Genomic DNA, 17,212 nt, shown 5'->3' with positions numbered 1-17,212 from the left:
AAAATTGAAACTTACACTTTCGTGCGTCCCTCCCGGCGTGACGCTGCGCGCTGACGTCACGGGGCTGTAATGGTGGTGTGCCTCGAGATTTTTTTCATCAAACAAGTGTGCCTTTGCCCAAAAAAGGTTGGGAAACACTGGTCTAGAGCAAGATCCCAAAAAGAAACAACTTCAATTCCCAGCAAGCCATGCGGAGGGGACCGCCCTCTAAGAAGCTTCTCGCCGGACTACATCTCCCAGCATGCTGCGCGGCGGAATCCCTCTGCCTCGCTCTCAACGAGGCCCGGCGTTCCCGGCCGCCTTTCGGCCGGACTTCTTGTCCCAGCAGGCCTTGCGGGCCAGCGCTGCCGGTTTCCGGGGGGCAGGACCGATCGCTTCTCTCTCTCTCGCCGTCTCTGTGCCGTTGGCGAAGCTGAGGTGGTGCTGCGAGGCGAGACGGGCCTGGCGCTGCCGCGGCGGAGAAGCAGCTAGCCGGACTCCTGCCGGAGGAGGAGGAGGAGACCTGGGACGCGCTACTAGGGGCCTAGGCCGGGAGGGGAAGCTCTCCGCGCCGCCACGACGACGACGACGACGACGGCCAAGATGCTCAATATGTGGAAAGTCCGGGAGCTGGTGGACAAGGCGTGAGTATTATGGGGTGTCGGGGGGGGGCATCTGTGTGTCTTGTCTGGCTGCCCCTCAGCCCGCGCGCCCCCACTCTTACTAAACTCTTACTACGCCCTTACTCCTCGATCGCGTCCCGTTGATTCAGTTCCCTTCCCATTATCCTCCGTCTGCCCAGCCACGTTTTCTGTAACGTCCACCTTTGCTCCCACCCCGAATTAGGGTCTCACCGTCTAGCCCTCCTGCGCACCCTCCCCGTCCCGGGTCCTTCTCAGGATCCCTCCCGTGCTGCCCCCTGCGCCTGCTCATCCCTCCTCCTGGCCCTCTTTTGCAGTTTGTCGTTCTCGCCGAAACTTCTTACGTTTCACTTGGCTGTAACTGATACATGTACCTGCCGGTGCTCACGACCTGGTCTTTCCCTTCCAGTAGGATCTCGACCTCTTTGTAGTTGACTCTCCCCACAAGAGAGATATTTTTGCTACTTGTTGGGGATCTTGGCCCTTTGACTCCCCATCGAACTTAACGTCTCTACTAGGGCCCATATGCTTTCAGTTTTTCCTTTTCCTTCCGAGGATCTCTTTCTTCCTTTCGCAGCACCACACTCCTCTTAAGCCGTAACACTTGCTGAACAAGTCATATTCAACCTTTGGTGGAAGCGCATGACTGTCTGAGCCTGCCCTTGCTGATTTGGAGCAACCTCTGAACTTCCATCGGCATTTGGAATAGTGGCAGTGCCTATTCCCATTTTTAGAAATAGCTAGGCTACCTAAACTATTCTACTCCCCCCACCCCCTCACCAAGTCTTAGTGAAGTGGTGGAGGAAACGGGAACTTCATGCAGGAAGTAAAAACTTGGTATTTCAGCTAGGGTAGTGTTGGTGAGGCGGGGGGGTTACTACATGTACCAGGTACCATTTTGAGATCATGGCATTCCTTTAAATTAACTTCTTTCAAGCACAACAGCCATAGTAAGTCTCAGAACTGCCAGTAAAAAAAATGTGGGCTGGGCAGTCACACAATATTTTGCACCACCCTTGCTTGTGGGCAGGGAGCAACACACATGCTCACTCCGCCTAAAAGTGCAGCTCTTGTGTAATGCTTCTCAAAACATGATCTTGTTAATGTAATTCTCAAGAACGCTAACTTTCAGGAATTGTCTTTTAATATTAGAAAGGGCAAAAGAAGTATGCCTTGAATTCTTCTTGCTATCAGCACCTTGCACTATCTTGTGAAATGCCCAGCGGAAACTTCTGTAGAGTCAAAAGCAAAGCTTACTTTTAGAGACCTCTGTGAAGAGAACATTTGCTAAATAAACTTCCATATATGTAATGGCACTTTGTGAACTTTTGGTGGTTACAGTGTTCATTGTGAATGTTGATATTTAAAGAGACTATATACAGTGTTTTAATCCATCAAGATATGTTGGTGCTTTAATAATTGTGATTTACAGGTACTTCTCTGCAGTGAAAACATTACAAGACAGTTGCTGTGTTATCTATCACAAAAGAAAGAAGCCTTGGTTTCATAGTAATTGAGTAGAGGAATGTGTGAAACAGAGCATTTAACATTTCTATACACACAGTTACATTGATAGTGGGATACTGTGAGTGTTTTCAAATTTAGTAATTTACTTTGACATACATCTCTTAGGTAATATTGGAGAATATATATCACAGGTTTGATTTCTGTTCCTGTCTTAGTTTGTATTTACAGGTTTGCAAATATGTTGTAAATGAAGGTAAGATGCTGTTGTCTGCTGTTGGCATATAGCAGCGTTGCAGTACCTATAGGTGTCCAGATGTAGTTGGACTCCAACTCCCATCAGCCTCTGCCACTAGACAGCAACCAGAGTTTATAGGATATGGAATTCAGCAACATTTGGAGGGCTAAGTTCCTCATCCTACCTATAATAGGACTATTGAATCACAGATGGGGGAAAGAATTCCCCCTCCAAAAATAACACTCTGAAATCCAAGACACAATGCATACCAGTGCACCAAAAGCTTCATAAAAAAAGTTTTCAGAAGACATGTGATTGGGATTTGGGTCACTTTTCAGAAAGTAATGCCTGTAACACTGTTTAAGAAAGCTCAGAGTAGTTCTCTGCTGTTGTATAAAAAGAACCCTATGCTAACTTCAGGGCAGAATGTAGGTAACATTTGTTCAAAGAATAGCGTCAGTTCTAAGTGAAGACAACAGTGCTTTCATGTACATCAATCTTGGCTTTAAAAGGCTTGCTTATTTTTAGACCTACCCTGACCTTGAAACCACATAGAGCATCTGACGTACATTACTGGATTCTTCTATATATTCACAGAAACCATGAAGCTGAAAATATATTGATTGAGAAATGATCTCAGTATGCCCATGATCCCCCCATGTATTTAATATTTGTTGCAAAGTTCGATATCTGAATTGACACTGTCTGTTACATATTTCACAACAACTGGGCTTAACTGATGGTGTAGTCACCGTGTCATTTTCAGCCTCCCCAAGTGCACCAGCCCCCCAAACGTAGGTTGTTTTCATACACCAGCAAATGGACCCAGATTATTTCCCTGCCCCCTGGCACTGCAATTTGCAGCTTGCTTGTCTGTCTTGAGACCCAACAGATCCTTGGTTTTCCCAGCTCTGCCCCCTTCCCACCCTTGAAAGCTGTTTTAGAGCTTTATGCTGGCTACTGCTGGTGTGGATACTGCCCACTTGGACTTTCAGTGAGCGGAGCAGGGACCACTTTAGATACATCCACCTCAGCCAAACTTTCTCCAGTGTGATAGATTAGAGACTTGGGATTGCTGTTTCCAATTTCCTTTGGCTCTCTTGCATTATCAGCATTATTTATCAAGACGTTGGTTCACATACTCTTGTGCTCAGCACTGTACAAATGCCTAACAAAAACTTCCTACCCCAACTGGCTTGCAGGTTATGGCAGTTAGTTAAGTGTTTGTCGATTGTTGCTCCCACCAGGAGCCCCTATATTTGTTTATAGGATATCTCTCTCCTTTCAACATAAATTATCTTAAAATGGCTTATGCAAATTATCATAAAAACAATAAAATTCCATATCAAAATTAAATGCCAGTAAAGGCAACAAACGGAGCACATAAAAAACCCACCTAATAAAGGGATCTTAAATATAACTAAAAACATGGCAGAACAGGGCAGTCTGAGTCTCTTGTCTAAAAAGATAACTGACCACCAGGCAAATATGCTGAGAAGAAAGTTCTACAATATGGCTGCCGTCACAGAAAAAAAAAAACCCCTCACTGGTTGCTACCCACCTAAACTCTGAAGATGGGATACCTGCTGAAGGATCTCAATGTAATTTTCTCATTTCATGGGCCAGCTTGCATGGGAGTTGGCAATGTTTCATGTAAAGATGATTTAAGAAAGGGGCAAAAACTTCTGTTTGTGTGCTTGTTGCTTATTTTCCCCCTCTGCTTTTAGGCTTAAGGGAATGCTTTTATCTTCTCATTCCCCTCTGCTTGGCTTAATTCCTGTATGAATTCTGACTAAAAGTTCTTACTGTTGATATATCTTAATTCCTTGAGGCTGCAATCCTGTTCATACTTCCATGTGATTATGTCCATTAAACACAGGGCTTGTAAAACTTGTTGCTCAAGGTGATGCTTGGTTTTAATACTAGAGAGTTGAGTAGAACTTCTCAGTGTGGAGGAAAAAAACCAGTGAAAGAAAAGATTATGCTTGCCACAGGAAGGTAAGGAGTAGTTTGGGGCTCCAACCAACCAGCTTATGTAGCTCTGTTGCTATATATAGTCAAGAGGATTTTGTATCTTTCATTTTATCCCTTCTGCTTCCAATGGAGGAGCTCACATACAGAGGAGTTTAGAAATAATTCATCATGGAAATAGTGCCACATACCACAAGAGCTATACAAGAATTCCTCTAGTGTGTCGATTTTTAGAGTGAGGTACTGTCTGCCCGAAGATGTAATTGCTGCTTGCAGCCCTCTCATCTGAGTGTACTTGTCTTTTCTGGGCTAAATTACAGTCTTTCAAGTTAATTTTAAACTTGTAACATTTGAACAAACATAACCTTTGATTTTTATGAGCCTGAAGCAGCTTTTATTAACTGGGTGAAATTGCACAGCAGCAAGTAACGAATAACACTGAGAAACATTTATCCTAAGCTAAGCAGAGTTTAGTCAAGTTGATAACTTAAATCTTTCTAACCTATTTGATCAAGAATGATCCGGGTACTGCATGGTGGTTGATTCATGTGACAGCTCCCATATTGAATACTACTTGACTGATTTCATAGTAGATTCTTTTGGTGTGACTTCACCGTTAACTGTGTTGAAGAATGATAGTTTCTTTCTCCCCCCACCTCTGTGCACTCCAATTCTACACTTTGGTTGCACAGTTATAGTTAGTATTTTGTAATGTGCGTGTTTAGAATTTCCTCCTTTTTAGATGTTGAGCAAGATACTGAATCATGCTGTCTTCCCTTAACGTAAAGCATTGTGCATACAGATTTGGGAAGAAAACAACCCACCTGTTGTTAAGCCTTTTATCTTTTAAAATGGGATTCCATGGTTCATTTCACAGAAATCAGAGTGGGGATGGGATGCTTCACTTTCTGTGGTAAACTCTTCCTCAAATATATTTCACCTACCTGAGTTTGTATATTTAATAGATGGCATTTAGTCCATGCAGCTAATGAGTATTAGAATGTGGGTGGTGGTTCAAAATTCACTTTGTGAAAGTTCTTTTAATGTTCTGTTATTGGTTTTCAATATATAATTACAACGAGAGATGAGAACGAGTAAAAATTTAAAAGTGCCTGTTGATTTAGTTTGACAGGATTACTCATCCATATGTAATATCTTTGATAAACTCTGTTTGTCAAAGTTCAAAGAATATGTTAAGCCATGATAATGTAATACTTAACCCTAAACCATCACTGTTATTTTTTAAAAAAAATCAATCTTGTTGAGTTTAGTTAGATCAAGAAAAATAAGCTCGTTGCTTATGTTGAGTCTAATTATTTTATAAGGCATCTCTTTCTCTAACTTGTACACAGTTCTATAACCTGTTACATTTGTGACTTTAACAAAGAAGAATGAACTCTAGTATTATCTGTCTGAGAGTGACCTATGGTGAACTATTCCAACCTTGTATTTAAGCACCTGCCTGGTAGCCCTGGGCAACCAGGAGTTCCATGTAGATGGAGGGTGGATCAGGTATTCCATCTCCTCAGCAACAAGCAACAAAACCTTCCAGACCATAAATTCCTAGTCCAGTGGGTTGCTACTGGAGGGATGGAGTTCTCTGTGCCTCCTCTGCCAGCCCCCATCACGCTAATAAACTTTCTTGTAGGCTAGTAAATTTTGTAGGCTTGTTTATAAAGCTGAACTATTCATTGTCAGGGTGAGAACAATAACTTTGAAACACAACGAGAAATAATTTTGTTAAGGGTCTCAGGGAGACCTAGTGTTATAGAACAGCCTTCCTCAAACTAGTGACCTACATAAGTTTTTGACCATAAATTCCCTCAGCCTCAGTCAGTGCAACATATAAGGCTGCCCTATGCACCAGGTTGGGTAAGGCTATGATAGGGCGATATTGTGGCAGTAGGCTATAAGAGTAATGTTCACCAGCAGTTCAGCTAAATCATATGCAGGGTGCATGAGTCCAGCTCAACTTTTTCATGTCGGTTTCAGCTGAGTGCTGTGAATTGTCAGGTCCATATGACTACACTGTAGTTGCAGCTGCCTTGGCTTCTGCACTGGCTGAAAAGACTTTAAGGCGGAATGGCTAGCCTGTAACCTTCCTGATGTTTTGGGAAGTTTTTAATGTCTGATGTTTTATCTCATCTGAAAGATGAGAAGTTTCTGCTTAGCAACAAACTATATGTTTCCAGTTTTACCATCAAACTGTGGTTTTGCCATTACAGTGGTACCTCGGGTTACAAACAGTCCTGCTTACAAACACTTCAGGTTACGAACTCCACAAACCCAGAAGTATGTGTCTCGGTGGCTGGGGTATAAATTATTATTGTGATTATTATTGTTGTTGTTCACATCAGCCACAACCAGCATGGCCAACAATCACAGATGCAGGGAATTTTAGTCCAGTAACATCTGGAGGACCACAGGCTTGCCACCCCAGCTTACAGATTTTACCTGGCTCACCTCTCGCATGCCCCTTTCCTGTCGTGTTTCTTTGGAGTTGAGTGGTATGAAAGTATCAGGATGGCTTTAACACCTTATTTTTGTGATTGTAAGTTGCTTTAAGCCGCTTTTAATACTGTGTTTTAATGTTGTAACCTGCCCTAGTATCTTATGGTAACAGTACTTTATTTAGTTCTGATATCTTCTCTGGTCAGATTGGGTTTGCAGGTTTTTGAAGCAGTGGGTGCATTCAGATGTAATGACAAACCATTACATGAGCACACACTAGCTTTCAGACTCCCATCTTTCCCTAACACTTATGGATACAGTGGTACCTTGGGTTACGAACTTATTTCGTTCTGGAAGTCCGTTCTTAACCCGAAGCATTCTTAACCTGAGGCGCGCATTCCCTACATAGGCCTCCTGCGCCCTGGAAGCAGATTACGTTCATATCCTGCATCAAAGTTTGCAACCCGGGACACCTACTTCTAGGTTTGTGGAGTTCATAACCCAAAGCATTTGTAAGCAGGACTGTTCGTAACCCGAGGTACCACAGTAATGGCAAAACCACAGTTGGATAGTAAACTGGAAACATATAGTTTGTTGCTAAGCAGAAACTTCTCATCTTTCAGTTATTGTGGAACTCCAAGTTTGACTTAGAATCATAGAATCATAGAGTTGGAAGAGACCACAAGGGCCATCGAGTCCAACCCCCTGCCAAGCAGGAAACACCATCAGAGCACTCCTGACATATGGTTGTCAAGCCTCTGCTTAAAGACCTCCAAAGTAGGAGACTCCACCACACTCCTTGGCAGCAAATTCCACTGTCGAACAGCTCTTACTGTCAGGAAGTTCTTCCTAATGTTTAGGTGGAATCTTCTTTCTTGTAGTTTGGATCCATTGCTCCGTGTCCGCTTCTCTGGAGCAGCAGAAAACAACCTTTCTCCCTCCTCTATGTGACATCCTTTTATATATTTGAACATGGCTATCATATCACCCCTTAACCTCCTCTTCTCCAGGCTAATCATGCCCAGCTCCCTTAGCCGTTCCTCATAAGGCATCGTTTCCAGGCCTTTGACCATTTTGGTTGCCCTCCTCTGGACACGTTCCAGTTTGTCTGTGTCCTTCTTGAATTGTGGTGCCCAGAACTGGACACAGTACTCCAGGTGTGGTCTGACCAGAGCAGAATACAGTGGCACTATTACTTCCCTTGATCTAGATGCTATACTCCTATTGATGCAGCCCAGAATTGCATTGGCTTTTTTAGCTGCCGCGTCACACTGTTGGCTCATGTCAAGTTTGTGGTCAACCAAGACTCCTAGATCCTTTTCACATGTACTGCTCTCAAGCCAGGTGTCACCCATCTTGTATTTGTGCCTCTCATTTTTTTTGCCCAAGTGCAATACTTTACATTTCTCCCTGTTAAAATTCATCTTGTTTGCTTTTGCCCAGTTCTCTAATCTGTCAAGGTCGTTTTGAAGTGTGATCCTGTCCTCTGGGGTGTTAGCCACCCCTCCCAGTTTGGTGTCATCTGCAAATTTGATCAGGATGCCCTTGAGTCCATCATCCAAGTCGTTGATAAAGATGTTGAATAAGACCGGGCCCAAGACAGAACCCTGTGGCACCCCACTAGTCACTCTTCTCCAGGATGAAGAGGAACCATTGATGAGCACCCTTTGGGTTCGGTCAGTCAGCCAGTTACTCATTTTTTTTGCCCAAGTGCAATACTTTACATTTCTCCCTGTTAAAATTCATCTTGTTTGCTTTTGCCCAGTTCTCTAATCTGTCAAGGTCGTTTTGAAGTGTGATCCTGTCCTCTGGGGTGTTAGCCACCCCTCCCAGTTTGGTGTCATCTGCAAATTTGATCAGGATGCCCTTGAGTCCATCATCCAAGTCGTTGATAAAGATGTTGAATAAGACCGGGCCCAAGACAGAACCCTGTGGCACCCCACTAGTCACTCTTCTCCAGGATGAAGAGGAACCATTGATGAGCACCCTTTGGGTTCGGTCAGTCAGCCAGTTACAAATCCACTGAGTGGTAGCATAGTCAAGACCGCATTTTACCAGCTTCTTTACAAGAATATCATGGGGCACCTTGTCAAATGCCTTGCTGAAATCAAGGTAGGCTACATCCACTGCGTTCCCTTCATCTACCAGACTTGTAATTCTGTCAAAAAACGAGATCAGGTTAGTCTGACATGACTTATTTTTCAGAAATCCATGCTGACTATTGGTGATCACAGCATTCCTTTCTAGGTGCTCACAGACTGTTTGCTTAATGATCTGTTCCAGAATCTTCCCTGCTATTGATGTCAGACTGACTGGGCGGTAATTATTTGGGTCCTCTCTTTTCCCCTTTTTGAAAATAGGGACAACATTTGCCCTCCTCCAGTCTGCCGGGACTTCGCCTGTTCTCCAGGAATTCTCAAAGATGACTGCCAGTGGTTCTGAGATCACATCTGCCAGTTCTTTTAATACTCTTGGATGCAGTTCATCTGGCCCTGGAGACTTGAATACATCTAATCTAGCCAAATATTCTTGTACTATCTCCTTAGTTATTCTGGGCTGTGTTTCCTTTGCTGAATCATTTGCTCCAAATTCTTCAGGTCGGGCATTGTTTTCTTTATCGGAGAAGACTGAGGCAAAGAAGGCATTGAGGAGTTCAGCCCTTTCTGTGTCCCCTGTTTGCATTTCACCATCTTCTCCTCTGAGTGACCCCACTGTTTCTTTGTTCTTCCTTTTGCTATGAACATACCCATAAAAGCCTTTTTTGTTGCTTTTAACCTCTCTAGCAAGCCTGAGTTCATTCTGTGCTTTAGCTTTTCTGACTTTGTGTCTACACGTGCTGGCTATTTGTTTGAATTCCTCTTTGGTGGTTTCCCCCCTTTTCCATTTTTTGTACACATCCTTTTTTAATCTTAATTCAGTTAAAAGTTCTTTAGATAGCCACCCTGGTTTCTTTAGGCACCTTCCATGTTTTCGTCTCATTGGTATTGCCTGACGTTGTGCTTTTACTATCTCCCTCTTAACAAACTCCCAGCCATCATGAACTCCCTTTCCTTTTAGTATTGCTGTCCATGGGATCTCACCCAGCACTTCCCTAAGTTTTATGAAGTCGGCTTTCTTAAAGTCAAGAAATTGAGTCCTAGTATGCTTGGCTGCTACTTTCCGCTGTATAGTAAACTTCAGAAGAGCATGATCACTCGCGCCTAATGATCCTTCCACATCTACCCCACTAACCAGGTCATCAACATTGGTTAGGACCAGATCTAAAATGGCTGTTCCTCTTGTTGCTTCTCCCACTTTCTGGACAATGAAGTTGTCTGCAAGGCCAGTGAGGAATCTGTTTGACCTTATGCTCTTGGCTGAGTTTGACGTCCAACAAATATCCGGGTAATTGAAGTCCCCCATTACTACTATCTCCCTTCCTTTTGCATGCTTGGCCATCTGTTCCAGGAAGGCAGCATCTATGTCCTCCGTTTGGCTTGGGGATCTATAGTAAACTCCCACAATGAGGTCTCTGTTATTCTTCTCTCCCTTAATTTTGACCCAAATGCTCTCACTTTGGCTTTGAGGTTCTAAATCTTGGATCTCTTCACAGGTATACACATCCCTGACATATAACGCCACTCCTCCTCCTTTCTTGTCTGGTCTGTTTCTCTGAAATAGATTGTATCCCCCCATTATTACATTCCAATCGTGGGACTTATCCCACCAGGTTTCAGTGATGCCTATTATGTCATATTTAGTTTGCTGTACCAAGAGCTCAAGCTCATCTTGTTTATTTCCCATGCTTTGCGCATTAGTGTACAGACATTGAAGTCCATTAATCATTCCCCCGTGTCTCTTATTTAAGGATTTTTTCCTCCCTCCACTAGGTCCGCGTGCTGTTTGCTCCATTTGGTCTATGACATTTGGATGATCATCTTCATTAATTGATAGACTCCTACCTTCAGGAGCACTGTCTCCCTCCCCCACATTAGTCAGTTTAAAGCCCTCCTGATGAGGTTTCTGAGATTTTTGGCAAAAACATTTCTCCCAACCGTTGTGAGGTGCAGCCCATCACTTGCCAGAAGTCCATCTTCAAGAAACTGCAGTCCGTGATCTAAGAATCCAAACCGTTCCTGTTTACACCATTTGCGAAGCCAGCTGTTCACTTCCACTATTTTCCCCTCTCTCCCTGGGCCACGTCGTTCAACTGGGAGGACAGACGAGATGACAATTTGTGCATTTAGTTGCTTCAATTTCCTGCCGAGAGCCTCGTAGTCTCTTTTGATCTTCTGGAGGCTATTGTTTGCAGTGTCATTGGTTCCCACATGAACCAAGAGGAAGGGGTATTCGTCAGTGGGTTTTATGATTTTTTGCAGTCGTTCAGTTACATCTTGGATCTTAGCCCCGGGGAGACAGCACACTTCCCGAGACATCTTGTCAGGCCCACAGATCACTGCTTCTGTTCCCCTCAGTAGGGAATCCCCTATCACCACTACACGCCTCCTCTTGGGTTTGGTCGGGGTTCTTCTGTGAGCTGTCTGTTCCAAGGTCGCCTGCACATTCCCTGAGGACTGACTTTGCTGCTCGTCTTCATATACCTGATCGACTGTAATGAGGGAGAGATCCTCAAATGGAGTCTGCTCTTCGTCTTCCATGCTAGGGGAGAGGACCTCAAAGCGATTGTGTATTTCTAAACAATCAGAGTGAACCCTGGGCCTCCTACTTCTTTGAGTCACGTTTCTCCATATATCTGGCTCCTGTGTTGCTGAACTATCCTCCTTCTCAGGGGAGTCCCCTGTCTCCTCTCTGGTGGAGACGGTGTGCTCTGTTGCTTCCAAGAAGAGCTCCAGCTCTCTAATTCTTTGGAGCGTAGCTACACGTTCCTCCAGTTGCTGAACTTTGTCTTTTAAAAGGGCAATCAACATGCAATTGCTGCAGGTAAAGCTGCCTGCAACCTTCGGCAAGATGGCAAACATTGCGCAGGAATCGCAGGCGACTGCAGCTGTTCCCTCCCCTTCCATCTTGAGATCGTGTCGTTCGGGGTGGCTACAGAGGTCCTCCATCATAAAAAGCTTGAGGACAGGACAAATAACTTCCCCTCCACACACACACACACAAAAAACACCTAGGTCTCCCCCACAAACGTTTGAGACTAGCTCCCCTAAATCTAAAAGATGGGTATAACTGCGCGCGCCGCTAGGCGCGCGCCGCTGCCCTGCAGCCTCTGATAAGCTCCTCCCACAGCTAATCCCCTGCCTCAACAGAAACCCTGCCCCCTCTGACCTTTACACAGGGAAAACAGCTAATCAGCCACAAAGAAACACACACACACAAGAAAACCCTTTTTGCTCCTTCTTCAACTCTGCCCTGCAGCCTCTGATAAGCTCCTCCCACAGCTAATCCCCTGCCTCAACAGAAACCCTGCCCCCTCTGACCTTTACACAGGGAAAACAGCTAATCAGCCACAAAGAAACACACACACACAAGAAAACCCTTTTTGCTCCTTCTTCAACTCTGCCCTGCAGCCTCTTCTTCAACTCTGCCCTGCAGACTTGAGTCAGATAAAATGAGGAAATGCACTATAAGCACTGGTGGCTATATTATATTACTTCATATTTCTATAAAAGCATAGGCTGTTTTTTGATACATAGGTACCTAGCAGTGGTGGGGCTTCTAGCACTGCAGCACATAATTGCACTGCTATGTTGTTGATAACAACTTGGAGCTGCTTGCCAGCTGTTGCAATGAGACAGGTAATGATTTTCAGCTGGTATAGGGTCCTTGTTCCAAATGGAGAAATAATTTTAAATCCACATACAACTAAGACTGAAGTAAAAAAACCAATGTTGTGAGCATTCTGCAGAAAAGTGTAGAATGGCCTTTGGATATTAGCAGAGGGGGGTTGATCCTGTAACCAGTCACTCATTTCCTGGTATGATCATGTCTAACGCAAAAGAACAGTTTGGGGGGATGCATCTTCTTAGAGAGCAGGCATAGGCAAACTCGGCCCTCCAGATGTTTTGGGACTACAACTCCCATCATCCCTAGCTAACAGGACCAGTGGTCAGGGATGATGGGAGTTGTAGTCCCAAAACATCTAGAGGGCCGAGTTTGCCTATGCCTATGCCTGTCTTTGAATGTGTGATCCCAACAGAGATGTAGATGGATTTGTGGGGACTTGGTAGATCTGATGCCCTCCCTCTTTGCATTAAGACATCATTCTACAACACGTATGGAAGTTGGGGCTTGTATTGAACAAAGTCATCCCATTAGTGCAAGGACTTCATATGCCTGTCTCAGATCTGTTCTGAGGGTCCCCCCAACCCCCTGGAACAGATCTGGGGATATGTGGGAAGAGGAGAGGAAGTCCCATGGTGCAGGCATATGTCCTTGTGCTAATAGAACATCTTGGTTGGATACAACCCCTGGAATCTAGTTACTTATGGTATACTGGTTTATCTTGGATAGGAGGAACTCAAGAGTCTTTCCCAGGTACTCTTAAATGCTATCTCTGCATGCCACCTCCACCCTTGACCTTTTCATGTTTCACTGCTGCTAACACTGCTGACACTGCTGCTAAATACAGGGATGTAACAGCACTTCATGAAGTAGCATGTGGCTGCAGTTTCTGAAGGGGTATTATTGTGACTTTTAAAAAGCATTTTGCATTACAGTTTCTCAAGATGCTGTCTACCAGTTCAAGTAGCTTGCATATCTTGGTTTTCACTAAAATAGTTTTAAAACTTGCGGACGTTGAAAAAGTCACTTGGTGGAGAAGGTAAAGTGCTTAGAAAATGAACTCTGTATCCTTTGTGCTAGAGTGCACTGGCATGCTCAGATATAGCAAGGTTCATTGCTTTAGCCACAACAGGGTTTTTAATGGTTGAAATGGGAGAGTCTTGGTACAATGGAAACAAATGATTGTTCTTCCTCCAGTATCATTTGTTTCCAAAATACAAACATACAGTGTAATCTCCAGACCATTGTTGTGAAGCAGATTTGGAAAGGCCTGGGAAAAACCAAGGAACTTCAGGGAGGAATGTTATTTTCTCTTTGTCTTCTGACGGCTGAAATGGAAAACCCTGACATTTTGGGGAAACAGGTGAAAACTCATACATTTTTTTTCTTTAAGGGTGCTAAATGAAATTACCTTTTAAGCAATGTTTGGAAACAGTTGTTAGTCATTTTATACTGCTGCATTTGATTAGATTACAAAGCCCTGGTGTTGGCAAAGTGCTTCCAAACCAGAAGGGCAATCTGTGAGTCTTCCAGGCATATTGTTCCTATACCATGGTTTTAAAGCCTTTTGTGCAGCACAGCTTCTAACCCTTACATGCCACTTGCTTCCTCCATCTTCTGCATCAAGTGAAAAAATTGATGAGCATTTTAAAATATGTGTATGTGCGTACAGGAACATAAAATCACACAAGGGATAGATGTACATGTGAAAAGAATATTCAAAGCTGCCATTTTCTGAGTCCATGAAGCTTAGCTTGAAGTTTCAAGATAAGACGTCATGGATCTTTCAGATGCTTATTTCTCTATAAATTATAATCAACTTGAGTTATGTTAGTATTTACAAGAATATATTATTTACTTGGATGAGTCAGGATATAAATAAATATGAGCTGAGGATAGCTAATTTTGTCTCCAGTTACCATGACACACGCTGTATATGATAATGATGTACTATTGGCTCACAATCTAATGAAGTTTAACTGACTATACAGATTTATTGCTACAGTGGTGCCTCGCAAGACAAAATTAATCCGTTCCGCGAGTCTCTTCGTCTTGCGGTTTTTTCATCTTGCGAAGCACGGCTATTAGCGGCTTAACGGCTTAGTGGCTATTAATGGCTTAGCGGCTTTAAGAAAAAGGAAACAAACTCGCAAGACGTTTCATCTTGCGAAGCAAGCCCATAGGGAAATTCGTCTTGCGGAACGACTCAAAAAATAGAAAACTCTTTCGTCTTGCGCGTTTTTCATCTTGCGAGGCATTCGTCTTGCGAGGTACCACTGTACTTCATAATTACATTATAGCAACATTCTTTTATTTTCTATGTTTTCTTGCTTAAAAAACCCCAACTGCCTCCTTTAGGCATGCTGGAACCCTGACATGTTGTAAGAAGGCATTGACCACTTACCTGTCCCCACTGGCCTTTCTAATGAGCCAGGAAGGACTCTGGCACTCATGTGGTGGCTTTCACATTTCCAGAGTTCATGCCCACATCCTCAGGCTGTACATACTGTTTTCAAACCCAGATTATAATAAATTTACAGCACAGAAAATGAAGGTTTCCAAATGGCAAAATGAAGATATGTTTGGATTGCAATTCTGCAATCTACATGGAAGCAGGTTTCATTGAATTTGCAGGGGCTAATTTCTGAGTAGGCATGTACAGACTTGCATTAGTCTGTATTCAACAGTGGCAGGTTTAGTTGTATCCAATATTGTTGCTCAGCTGATGGTAAGGTCAGTAGAATGGGGAAGGAAGCCATTTTCAGTGTCCCTACACTGCAGCCCACCCCGCTTTAAAATCTGCTCCAGAGGTTTGAAGTCTCTCGAAAGCAGATTTATGGAGGACATGGGGGCTGCAGAGGTGGGGTAGAATTGTTGACATTTGCCTCCTCTGTGTTTTGCTGACAGAAGCCTTACCATCAGCTGAGTGACACAGCTGAATACAACTCATAGAATGCAGCGGTTGATAGAGCTGTCTTGAGCAGCAGGTGTATTTGCTTAAATAAAACAAAGACTTCTATTTTTGCAAGAGTGCCAAAATTAATTTTGCACTTAAAAAGTACCTAGTGTTTTGTCTGTACACATACAGACAAACACACACACATGCATGTACAGTATTGTACATATGATTGTATATTATCTCCCTCCTGCCCTCCTGGAAGTGTCTCTTTTTTAAACAAAACCTGAAAACGGGTTATTCAGAACTTCTGGACGTGAAGTAGTGAAGAGTCATACATATTTGCCACCATACTATTCATGAATACTGAGAAGACTGAGATTCACTAAATCAGTAGTGGGTTTAAGTTTTACTTAACAGTCTCACTTTTTCTTTACATTTCCTCATATTATGGGCTGTATATGCTTGTACTTTTTCTTGTAATCATGTCTCTCTTATTTCAGTCACCTATTACTAACTACCGTTGTTGTTTGGTTCATGTTGATAGCGGCTCATAAATTACTTGTTGATGACTACAACTATGAGGATACCCAGCTTTCTTCCAGGAACATTGAGAAGCCAGCTTTACTTGTCCCTCTAGCCTCATTTCCATTTACTTCTGGGCCATAATCAAATTTATTTCAATGGTCTCTTCTTTGGCGATCACTTGTAGCTGAGTAAGATTGTCTTCGATGAATATGGTCTTAGCAGTTTGTCCAAAAGTGACTGTGGAGGCCAATTCTGGATCCACACGTCCTTCCACATTGGGGACATAGGTTTCTGGGTGGGAGTTGATCATGGTGAGGATTTGCCAAACATGCCTTCCTCTTAGCTTGTTTCTCCCTTTCATCCGGAATTCGTGCTTCTTCAAAATCCGTGATGCCTTTGGTGAAGGCTGTTCTCCAACTGGAGTGCTCACAGGCCAGTGTTTCCCAGTTGTTCACATTTATACTACATTTTTTTAAGATTTGCCCTGAGAGCGTCTTTAAACCTCTGTTGTTGTCCCCTGGCATTACACTTACCATTCTTAAGTTGGGAATAGAGTAGTTGCTTTGGAAGATGATAATCAGGCATCCGAACAACATGGCCAGATCAACAAAGTTGATGTTGAATAATCATTGCATCAACACTCGTGATCTTTGCTTCTTCCAGTACACTGACATTGGTTTGCCTGTCTTCCCAGGTGATATGTAAAAAATTTCAGAGACACTGTTATGAAATCTTTCGAGGAGTTAGAGATGGCTTTTATAAGTAGTCTATGTTTCACAAGTGTACAGTAAAGTTGGGAGTACAATGGTAATAGCAGTTTGGTTATAGTGACCCTGCAATAGAGGGTCACTGCATTACAAACTGTTAGGTTGTCACCCCAATAGTGAGAGAGGACGTAAGTTTGCAATATTTCAAAATATTTTCTTCATTCAGATTTTCTTTTGAGAGCGGGTGTCTTTGAGTTGTCTGCATGGTATTATGAGCTATTCAGTGAGTAGGTTCTACTTCTTGGCCTAGAAACAGCATATATAAAGGTTATGATGAGTGATCTGTCAGATTACATTATTCAGCTGATGATAAAATAACAGCCTCATATTTATCTCCTGCTATTTAACCTACCTGAAAACTTCCTTTTTAGAGGGTCATCTAACATTACTTGGTATTCAAGATTTATTTGGGTCAACATAAGACATCAGTCTTAAAGCAAGGGGACAGTTTGATCATGGTATTTAAGCGGCATTTAGCCCTCCGCTGTGTGAGCTAACCTCTCCAGCTGCTGATAATGCTGAGGAACAATGACCTATTTTGGTGCTTTCAAAAAAA

At 43.2% G+C, this 17,212-nt stretch overlaps 1 protein-coding gene across 1 annotated transcript in view; it reads left to right on the top strand.

Moving 5' to 3' along the window:
• The first annotated feature begins 323 nt into the window (after positions 1-323).
• CLINT1 (clathrin interactor 1) overlaps positions 324-17,212 on the top strand; it is a 68,385-nt gene continuing 51,496 nt past the window's right edge. Inside the window, exon 1 of the mRNA XM_083488369.1 lies at positions 324-623. Coding sequence (XP_083344495.1) covers positions 583-623 — 41 coding nt within the window. The 5' untranslated portion in view covers positions 324-582. The remainder of the gene's footprint in view (positions 624-17,212) is intronic.

This window comes from Podarcis liolepis, assembly GCF_965112155.1.
Source record: "Podarcis liolepis genome assembly, chromosome: 2".
NCBI lineage: Eukaryota > Metazoa > Chordata > Lepidosauria > Squamata > Lacertidae > Podarcis > Podarcis liolepis.
This window is presented reverse-complemented; position numbering and strand designations above follow the sequence as displayed.